Below are 11,246 nucleotides of genomic sequence, written 5' to 3' on the forward strand. Positions count from 1 at the left end.
AATTTTGTTTAAAGCAAATAAAAATTTTGCATCCTAAAAGTGATACAGGCTATGTTTTACTGTAAAAACCTCTTCTGAAAAGTGTCCACATTTCTCAGAATTTATATGTAATATGCCTTAAGCATGTCAAAATGAAACTTTTTATCTGCATGACGGTAAAAACGAAATGGTTCCATTTTTTGGCATTTGCCCCTGATTTCTGAAAATATTTTTAGACCTCAATGCCCCTAAACTCAATTGTACCAGAAACTTCTGAGGGAGACGAAGACATTGATACTGTCATAAATCGCATCGCTGCCGAAGCAGAGCGCAACATGGTAACTATGTCAACCCATTTCTGCCAGAAATTTTTATGTGCACAGCTTGCTACACGAGCCTATCTCCTCTCTCCTCACTGTCCGTTTGATTTTGTTCTTTTCAGCTCCATTATATTTTGTTTCACAATTAAATACTACCACACAAATTCCAACTCTAAAATTGGTACATGGCACTGGATAATGGCAGTCACTTATAGTTATGTAGGTCATTTATAAACCTGTTAAGGACTTCAAAATAAACAAGGAATATGCAATTTCAATGTATGTCAGTACCTAAAAATGTAAACAACCCTTTGGATAATTTATATGCATTTGAAATGACACTGACAAGGAATCAAAATAAAAAAAAAAAATAATAAGTTATTCACAGTTACTCTTGATCAGTTTGCCTTTTAAACTTTTATTAAAGAATACTGGATAATTAAAATTAAATCATTGATTGCTTAAGATCTGCAAAAGAGTTTACCTTATCTTACTGTTATTTTTCTTACAAACTTGGGTTCATTTTGTTGTTTCTTTTCCAAAAAGATATTTTTGTTGGTGTACTTTTGCATGTATCTGTCTCACTTGTTAACACGAAGAAAGCCACACTAACAATGGTACTAATTCCTTAAACTATAAATTCTATGAAAAAAAATAAATAATCCCATTAGTGGTGGAAAATTATCATCTAATTTTTGTAACAATATATCTGAGGGATATTGATTTTTGAATTTTTAATAACAAATATATGGGCAAGATAATTTTTAAGGTCAATAGGTCAAAGTTTTTGGATATTGCCATAAAGAATACATATATTTAAAATATCGCAGTTGTGACCAAGGTTAATTTTTAAAATAAAATATGGCATGCAATATGTCTTCTCACAAGGATTTTAATTTAGCCCTTATATAAAAATTATGGTCAAGTTTAAAGTTTTTTTTAGAAGTACTTAAATCTCCAAGGTCAAGGTCCAAAGGTCAAAGTTGTTGGTATCCAATGAAAGGTGTTGCCTCAAAGAATACATGTGTGAAATATAAAAGTCCTTGTATCTACCGTTCAAAAGTTGTGACCAAGGTTATAATTTTTAAAAAGTAGTTAAAACTCCAAGGTCAAGGTCAAAAGGTCAAAGTTCTTGGTATCCAGTGAAAGGTTTTCTTACAAGAATAAAATATTTGAAGTATAAAAGCCGTAGCCCTTACCGTTCAAAAATTATGGTCAAGGATATAGTTTTTTCATAAGTACGTAAATTTCCAAGGTCAAGGTCAAAAGGTCAAAGTTGTTGGTATTCATTGAAAGGTCTTGTCACGAAGAATAAATATGTGAAATATGAAAGTCCTAGTATCTACCATTCAAAAGTTACAAAGTAAAAGTTTGGAATAGTAAAAGTAGTTGAAACTCCAAGGTCAAGGTCAAAAGGTCAAATTTGATAGGTCTTATCACAAGGAATACACATATGAAATATGAAAATTATAGCTCCACTAAATCAAAAGTTCAAGGTTAAAGTTTTTGTGACGGACGGACAGACTGACGGACCGACGGACAGACAGACGGACCGACGGACAGACGAATGAGATTTAATGTCCCCTCGCTTTCGCGAAAGCGGGGGACAATATGATATACTTATTTAATTTCCATATTTATCAATGAAAAAAAAATAAGTATACACAACATGGTGTATGTTTCTTATATGTCTTTAACCTTGGGAGACTGAAATAAGCATAGCTAGGAGAACATAAATCAATATATGAAATTATCATTAAATACAGAATACTTGGATAATATACAAAGTGTTAGGTCTCTACTAACAGTTTATCTGAATTTGTATTTTTGAGCTTGTGCACATTTAAAATCTTTCTTAATCTTCACACATTTTAAAATTTTTTATTGTGATTGTTTTCTATTTAAAAACCTTTTTATAAATATATTAATAGTTAATTTATTGCTCTTTTAACAAAATTGCTGTAAATTTATTATTTTTAATGAAATTAGCAGTGAATTCTATGTACTTTACTTTATATCTACAAATAATAATTGAAATGCTTCAAGCTTTGATCAATAACAAGCATGGTAAATAACACTGGTTCATCTAACAATATGCATGGTCTCTCCAATTGGTCTGGGCACCAAAGATTGTGCTGGAGCCAAAAAAAAATCTTCATGCAGATCATAGAAAAATCATAGATCTGTACATCAGGCTGTAAGTTATTTTCGTAAGAAAAGGCAAGATCCAGCACATTCTTTGCTAACTAGGACCACCTGTTTCGATTTAACAGAGTCCAGTGCTGGACAATATCGAATACGAGGATGATTTTATCGAGGGCAGCAGCACCTCGGAGCTTTCTGACATTCCCGAAGAGGTGGAGGAGGAATTTTCCGAGGAGGTCCCCCAGGGGCCTCCCACTAAACTCAGCCCTCAGCTACTTAATGGTCATGCATCACTTGGCAAGGTTAGACACACAGAGTGTGAACCGAGTGCACCCTTGTACTAATGCATCATGGAAGAATAAAGACAGTAGATGTCGTTTGGTGGTAGATTTTTTATAACAGGCATTTTTTGGTGAATTGTGGTAGAGCTAATATTTGATTTTGATAATGCTGTTGAATGATGTGGTGTTGAACTGTGTGAAGTTTTTTTTCTTTCTCTTGAATATGAAACAAGATTTTATTCTTAACTAGCTGATGCGTGCAGTATAAATGTTTTAAAAGATACTTCAAAAATTGAATACATGTATTTGAATTTTTAAATTCAACTAAAAAATATATTTCTCTTGGTGGATTTTAATTAGTCCATATAACAAATAACACTACATATCTGTAAAAGAAAAACAGGAAATCAGTAGCATGTATAATATAGTGCCCCCCACCCCCACACAGCCCCCCACAAATCAGTACAGTTATGTTTTCACTGTCCCTGCCTCCACTTATCTTGCCTGATCATTGTATCTGTATATTTTATGTATAGCAATTCGCTGAGTGCTTGTGTGGTCATTAGTTTTATTGTACAGATATTATGTCTGCATAAAATGATTTTGAAAATAATTTTAGACATTGCAAACAATTTTTTTTAAAACTTAAGTCTTTCATATAATTTTAAGAGCAGAATATGCATAAGAATAGTTGCTGTACCTAAAAAAAAAAAATGAAAATTTTAAACCAAGAACCTTAATTTCATTTCTTGTGAAACCAACATTACCGGTAAATCATGTTTTAATCAATTACAAAATCCTTTAATAGAATTCAGGTGCAAAGGCACTTACTGCATCCACACCTCTCAGATCTAGTGAAGCGTCGCCAAGGCAAACAAGGTCATCTCCAAGGATACCAGCTATTGGTATGTATTAATAGATTTGACGATATTTTTTTTAACTTTTCAACAGAAATTTTATATCAAAATGTGATTAAGGTTCCTTGTGTTATGCCTAATATGTGAAACGAATACATTGTACATATTAAAAGTGATACAGACGAAAGTTACTTTGAAAAAGAAAATGGATCTGATTTTTCAGAAATAACAAGAGACAGTGGCAGTGAGCGAGGGAATTCTGTAGATATATCAGAAGAGGAGTTAGACATTTCTAAAACTCCAGTAAAAACAAAGAGAACAGTGCCCCATGTTCAGGATAGTGTTAAAGGCTCACATAGAAATATTTCCCCCGCCTCCACAAGTGCCAGTGTGTCTCCGAGTGAGGAGGTGGTTAGTAATGGACACCATTCAAGACATTCCCGCGAGGCTTCCCCTCAAAGGGACGGTCATGTGACTAGTGACCTACAATACAAAAATGACAAAAATACCTCCCATCACACCGCCCCAGATCCGCGACGGAGACTTTATCCAGAAAGTCATGTGACTCATAAAAACGGTGACAGTTCACATCCGGAACACGGACCCGTCAAACCTCACAGGAGGAGTCCAGGTCTCGGAAGTCCGCGGAATAGTCCTCAGAGGGCAAGTCCGCGGAGGGTCAGTCCTCAAGGAGTTCATAGTCCTCACAAGGATTTAACGGACAGCAAGACTTACAGTGATTCTAATGCTAATGATGTGTCGCAGGGATCCACCATTTCTGACGGGAGGCTGGATAATAGCGGTGTTCATCACGTTCCACAGCTGGATCTGTCCGACTGTGACGACAGTGGAGATGTGGATTCTATTAGTGGAGAAATTAATCCACCCATCGAGGACAATCGGATTAGATTGTTTGTGGCTTTGTTTGACTATGATCCGGAAAGCATGTCACCTAATGTTGAGTGTTTGGATGAGGAACTACCCTTCAAAGAAGGGCAGATCATCAAGGTAATGAGAATGTTTTAATTTAACTATGTAATGATTAGTTAATTACTGCAAAAAAATGCTATGAATGTCTTTTTTTCAGAGGCAGAACAAAAATCTCCCTGATATCACTTCATTTGTCATTGACCTTTACACAAGCTTTTGTAGAATAGTCTGCATACTGAGTGTACTCACTTAAATTTTAGAACCTAATTCTATAGCTCTCACCTGCTTACCTGTTCATGTATATATTTATTTATTGAATATATTTCTTGATTTCCCTTGGGTCAGTGACTGATCAAACAAGTCTTCTCACCTTTTTCTTGAATGTATAAAATATCAGCACATATTTACATGTATATAGACTACAACTAATTATTTGTCAACTGATTTAATGAAATGTTACTTGGCATTGAAAATTTTAAAAAACAAAATTACAAAAGAAAATCTTCAGAAAAATAATTCATATAGGTATTTTATGATGAAATGAAACATGAACTTAACAAACTTGTAAATTTAAATGATTTTTTTTTTTTTACTAAAGACTTGAGTTTTTTCTTCTTTGTTAAAGATTTATGGTGATAAGGATGCTGATGGTTTTTACCGCGGTGAGAGTAACGGCCGAGTCGGCTTTGTCCCATGTAACATGGTGTCAGAGGTCCAAGTTGAGGACACGGAACTGGCGGAACAATTACTCAAGGAGTCGCAAACCGGCTACAATCCCAGCATGCAGTTATCCAGTAAGTGAAATTCACATCTGTCTTAGCTTCAGCCTTTTGAATGAAGGAGGGAATTTTTTCTTCTGATCTTTATTTTGTATTTGTACAAATGAAGTCCTTTCAACTTGTTTCCTGTTCATGAAAATTAATTTCTACTAGGCTATAAAATGAATTTTTGAAAAAAGCATTTGTCCTTTTTCCAAATACAGTCTTAAAAACCTGTCTAGTGGTTTAATAAAATTTTATCTTTACCTTTTTGCAGCCGATAACTACACGAAGCCCACGGAGCTTGGGTCTAGATTGAGTCCGGCCAAAGTCTCCACAGTGACGTCCAGCACGCAGGCTAGAAAAATGGTGGCACTGTACGACTACGATCCACAGGAACTGTCTCCAAATGTCGATGCTGAGGTAAAGATCTGTGACAGTAGCAAAAGTCAGTAGAATCAAAAGATTGTTGCTAAGAATCATCTGATCTAGTGATTGCTAGAATTTATCTCTTGAAGGTATCAAATGAAAGATTGAATTGATGATACATTGTTATTTACATGCATTAGTTACACAGCACATGTATGTACACTGTATGTAAAAGAAGTTTGACATTTTTCAATGCAGGAAAAAAATTCATTTCACTGAAAGTAAAATTATTCCTTATGTAATTATTTATGAAAATTAGAGCTAATTATTCCCTATTTAATTATTCTGTAAAATTTGTAGCTGGAACTGGCCTTCAGAAGTGGTGACACAATCATGATTTACGGCGACATGGATGATGACGGCTTCTACATGGGGGAGCGTAACGGTCACCGGGGACTTGTCCCCTCCAACTTCCTACAGGAGGCCCCCCTAAGTGACGACGAGGTCCTCGAGAGTGCCAGCATTGTCTCCCCTGCCAGGTCAGGCGAGAGTCTCAGTAATATGTCGCGGCACTCTGACCTCGCGCCGGACAAAGTAGGTGGTGCTGTGTCGACATAGGCATGCATGTGTGGAAACTCACCTTTTGTGTTCAGTTCAAACTCCATAACTCCTTTACTCTGCAAAAGTGATTTTTTTTTTTTATTTATAAAGATTTTTTTTATTTATTTTTTGCTACTTCCTATATCTTTATTTTTTGTTTGCTTTAACTATTGTATGGAATTAAGAAAGCATTTTATTTTTTAAAAAAATTGAATTTATTTTTATTTGCAAATTAATTTTCAACATAATCCTGATTGAAGTGAATGATATTAATGAACTGCATAACTTTTTAAAAAGCTTGAAAATAACTATGATTTGAATCTAATGTATGTTGATAATTTTAATCATAAACTGATTTAATATAAAAGCACAATGTGTTCTTATTATCCTCAAGAGAGATGGGAGATAACTCCGATCTGACTGCATTCACTTCCACCTAGATCTTCCAATGAGGATGTAGTTTTGCTGTAACTTTAGGCTTCCCACAATACACTTGCATGCTGTGTAGTACAGAACCAGTCGTGGATATCGTCACACTCTGCTTTGTCAGAGGAGTGAATGCTCTCGTTCGGAATATTAAATTTACGTGGCCACTCATCCAAACTTTTTTCTTCTTTTAACAGAGATGTCGGAAAAAGTGGTTTGTAAACAGTTGAGCCAATATTGCAATTCACTCATTTTTATATATTTTTAGTTATCACACTTTTTTATCATGATCAAAACTTGTTTTGATCTCTTTTAGTGCACCATATAAGTGTAGTGCTCACACTTGATCTGTTCTTTATATTCCTTTACAGAGCATTTTCTCCTCAAAATGAGGGTTAGTTTTTTTTTTTTTTTGTATAAAAGCTTCGTTTGATTTCTTTCATTTCAGGGAAAGAAATATATGAAGCTTGTCAATTTTTTTTTTTTTTGTGATTGCCAAATTCTGTAATGTTTTTAAGTTTGGGAGTGTTGTTAAGTTTTGTGTGTGTGAAAGAAAAAGAGATTTATTTTTTAAGCTTGCAAAAATATTTTTGTTGTTATTTATTATAAATATTGAAATTAAGGCAAAAGAAGAGTGGTGTCATTCTTGATTGAATTTTAAGTCTCATATTCAGTGACTGCTTTCTCTTCTGCATTGCCAGAATGCTTTAATTAGATTTGCTAGTAAAGTATATATTTTCAGATAAAAAAGTATAATCACAATGACTCTTATTTGTAACTGAGAAATGTTCAGTATAGATAATAAGTTAAAAAATAAACTTTGGAAGTTAAAGATTTAAAAAGTTAAAAGTCTCCTCACACTTAAATTGCTTTTGTAGACAGTCTGAGTTTGACATGCACACAGATGTCATCTCACTATAGCATAACACAGATTTATTTAAAGAGGGTTGCAAACTTTTAAAAAGTGTTCATTTTTTCTTTACATTGAATGGGTCACTTTGAATTTTTTTTCGTCGAAGATTTTCAATTTTATCACTCAGTAATAGAAAAATAAATCAGGTTCTTGGTAAAGAATTTTTATGGTTGACATATATTTTGATATTTTTTGCACAAAAAATAGCAATAGGTGTTTTTGTACAAGTTCACTTTGGGTACATACAAAATATTTTTCAGCACTATAGGTATATATTAATAATCAGGTACAACAAAGAGGTTTATAATGCAAAGATTATTTAGTAAGTTTAATCAATGTCTACATTCTAAACAAAAATTAAAACTTGCTCTAGCAAATGTTAAAGTCAGACTTAATTTTAGAAATATGTTAATGACTTAGCATGGATATTTTTTGTGTTAATTGCCCTACATATTTGTTAATGCACTGTACTTGGCAAATAATAGATTTTAACTCTCAAATACTTGCAGACGCAGAAAGTGGGACCTGGCACACAACTGGACCAACAGTTATCACATGATACAGTGAATTCAGTAGCCAATCAGAATCTCCCTCCATCGGAACAGAGGCCCTCGTCTCCCGAGGACGTCAAGCATAAAAAGAAGAGTTCTAGTCTGTTATCCAAGGGCAAAAATATATTTAAAAAACTCACTCGATGAGGATCACTGATGCTCCCTGCCAGAAAAATTAGCTTGTGTTATCATTAAATCGTCCAATCCCAGAAAAGTGTGTGCAGATTCTTTGACACTGATTAATTGTAGTCAAGTGTATGAAAAAAAAAAAACAACTTCAGATTAAGTGCCATTTATTTGCTGAATAAGACATGTGTGACATACATGTATTAGACTAGGTGAAAAGAATCGCCATGGAAAGAACTTGTCTCAGGAATTAGAACTTCTTCTTTCTTTTTCAGCCAGTAGTTGTTATGCCAGCAATATTGCTTTAATACTAAGTATCAAGGACAGAGATATTACCCACAAATTTTTCTTGCATTTTGTGTTAATTTAAACATCCTTGTATTTCTTTGTCCTGTGACAGATAGTCATGTGAAAGGAAGTAGCTATCTTGAATCATGTGACTGCATGGTTGTGAATTTTTTGTTTTAGTGAGTTATGCTAATAGAAAAAGTATGCTTGTTTTTGTAAAGCCAAAGAGTGAGTGAAAAATGTACCAGGGGAGAGAAATCTTGGGTTTCTTGCCAGTTCTTGATGTGTTTATAAATGTTTGCATGTGCTATATGTGTAATCAAAAAAATGCTGCCATAATATTTTTACTACAAGGAAGGAGTATGCTGCATTTTTTATGTGTAATGATGTTAGAAAGTAAAAGACTTTATTTTACAGTGTTTTGTTATGATGTGAAATGTCTGTGATAATCAGTTATTGACTTGTAAAGGTATTACATATTTAAAAAAATACCACATTCCAAAAATCAGATATTTACTGTGTATTCCAAGTTAAACAAAATTCCATGCTGTTATAGATATTTTTAATGCAATATTTGATAGATAAAGTCCTTTCCAGGTTTATAGTTGGAAAAAAAGTAACCAAAGTTTATCTTTGGTATTATGATTAATAGGTGCATATGATTTATGTTTTAATGCTGGACAAGGAAAAACTGGAATTGTTCCCATACTCTGTTTACTAGGTGCTATTGTGTGTTGTGATATATAAGAGTAATCCAATCTGTGCCTATCTAGGTATCATACTACATGTAATTAAGTTAATTAGATAAAATTCATTATGTCTGATGTCACGAAATGATTTTTTTATTTCCAAACATTTTTTTTTTTCCATTATTTATAGCCAGCATACAGAGAAAGATTTGATACTTCAAACAAAAGTCAGTCAGGAAATGAGCAGGATAAAATACTAACTGGATTTTTTTTTTTTATATTTAAAGATAAATTTAATTTGCAGAGAAATTAATGTGGAGAATAAATCTATATTGTAAACACTACATCCTTCAATAAAATAGAATCTCATTATATACACTGAACACGGTCATTTCATATGATTTCCATGAAACTACAGATTAGGTCAATCTAAGTACTTTGTTTTTCAGACATTCTTGATATTATACACAGGGCCTCTTGTGTTGTTGAGGCAGACCTTATTTATTTATATAGAAATATGTATGATATTGTACAACATCCAGTGTATTTATTGTTAAGTTTTTGTATGAAATAGGACGATATGTGATGTGATTTCAGAATAAATTATTTTTTGCAAGTATATCAAGTATTCCTTTGCTCAATGCCATTTTGAGTGCCTTCTTATCTGTGTCTTCAATGTTCTTACTTGAAACAAGATGTGTTAAAACACTTATGCTACTGTATTAGGGCCTGTGACAAAGGTTCAAGTGTCTCAGATGCAAGTTTAACTCCAAGGTCTAGGTCAAGACAATCTAATTAAAATTATATGTTAGATCCGCTCGCATACTCACTACACTTAACATCTAACAACATCCCATAGAGGGTCACGTCAGAGGTCAAATACGGAAGAACTCTAGACTTATTCGTTTCAACAAATATACAATGTACAATGATTTTGCAGGTGACAATTTGATTGTTTGGTAGAATTTGACCTCTGACGTGACCCTCTAAAAAGTCAAGGTAAAAAATATTTGAACCCAAGGATAGGTCTTGCCATATGTGAAGTCTAAACTCATACGTTACATGTACATGTTAGTGTAGGAGTATGCAAGGGGATCTAACATCTAATTTTAATTAAATTGAGGTATAGAGATCAAAAATGTTGTATAAGTATCAGTGAATTAAGCACTTGCATATGAAAGCTTAAGACCAAACCGTTCAAAAGTTATGGTCAAGTTTTTAAAAAGTGGGTCAAACTTCAAGGTCAAAGGTTAAAAATCAGTGATCATAGGGAAAGGATTTGTCACAAAAATTATGTGAAATATAAAAGCCCTAGCACCAAATGTTCAATACATATGGTGAAAGTTAATTAAACAAAATAGGTCAAAGGCCAAGGTCAAATCTACGAAATTGTTGGTATCCAGAGGAAGTTCTTGCACAAGAAATATACCTGTCAAATACTCAGTATGAAAACCCTTGCTCAAAAGTTAAGGCCAAGGTTAAAGATTTTTTAAACTGGGTCAGATTCTAAAAAGTCAAGGTAAAAAATATTTGAACCCAAGGATAGGTCTTGCCACATTAATTACATATATGAAGAATGAAAGCACTAGAACTGCATAAAAGTTAAGGCCAGGATTATTTATAAATTATGGTTTTTTTTTTTACAAAAGTATGTCAAACTTCAAGGTCAAGAGGTCAAATATATTCAAACCCAGAGGAAGATATTGTCACAAGCTATAGACTATGAAATATGTTAGACATAGCTCCAACCAATCAAAAGTTACGGATAGGGTTAAAGTATTTTGCAGACAAACAGATAGACAGACAGACAGGACACAAACTACAAGTATATACATGTAACCGAATTTTCAATTATGTGGGCATAAAAAATTGTCTTCGGTTTAAATGAAAACTTCAAAAAATTCTGTTTTAACTGCATGAGGACGAGTAATAGAAAATTAATATGTTGAACTACTTGGTGAGATGTTTGACCAGTGTAACTTTTCGTTACTTAATTTGCATTGGTTGGTATATA

At 33.3% G+C, this 11,246-nt stretch overlaps 1 protein-coding gene across 13 annotated transcripts in view; it reads left to right on the plus strand.

The window, feature by feature from the left end:
• LOC134252355 (RIMS-binding protein 2-like) overlaps positions 1 to 9,853 on the plus strand; it is an 83,823-nt gene extending 73,970 nt beyond the window's left edge. For 11 of the 13 annotated variants that reach the window (XM_062734800.1, XM_062734808.1, XM_062734807.1 and 8 more), the window contains 8 exons: positions 216 to 317; positions 2,573 to 2,746; positions 3,534 to 3,630; positions 3,806 to 4,590; positions 5,138 to 5,306; positions 5,548 to 5,693; positions 6,000 to 6,233; positions 8,088 to 9,853. In XM_062734800.1, the coding sequence (XP_062590784.1) occupies positions 216 to 317; positions 2,573 to 2,746; positions 3,534 to 3,630; positions 3,806 to 4,590; positions 5,138 to 5,306; positions 5,548 to 5,693; positions 6,000 to 6,233; positions 8,088 to 8,276 (1,896 nt within the window). In that variant the 3' untranslated portion in view covers positions 8,277 to 9,853. The remainder of the gene's footprint in view (positions 1 to 215; positions 318 to 2,572; positions 2,747 to 3,533; positions 3,631 to 3,805; positions 4,591 to 5,137; positions 5,307 to 5,547; positions 5,694 to 5,999; positions 6,234 to 8,087) is intronic. The other 2 variants (XM_062734810.1, XM_062734809.1) reach the window with 2 other exon arrangements.
• Positions 9,854 to 11,246: the final 1,393 nt, after the last annotated feature.

Source organism: Saccostrea cucullata, unplaced genomic scaffold (genome assembly GCF_032062105.1).
Source record: "Saccostrea cucullata isolate Sc308-1 unplaced genomic scaffold, CSIRO_AGI_Scuc_v1 ctg69, whole genome shotgun sequence".
Taxonomy (NCBI): Eukaryota; Metazoa; Mollusca; class Bivalvia; order Ostreida; family Ostreidae; genus Saccostrea; species Saccostrea cuccullata.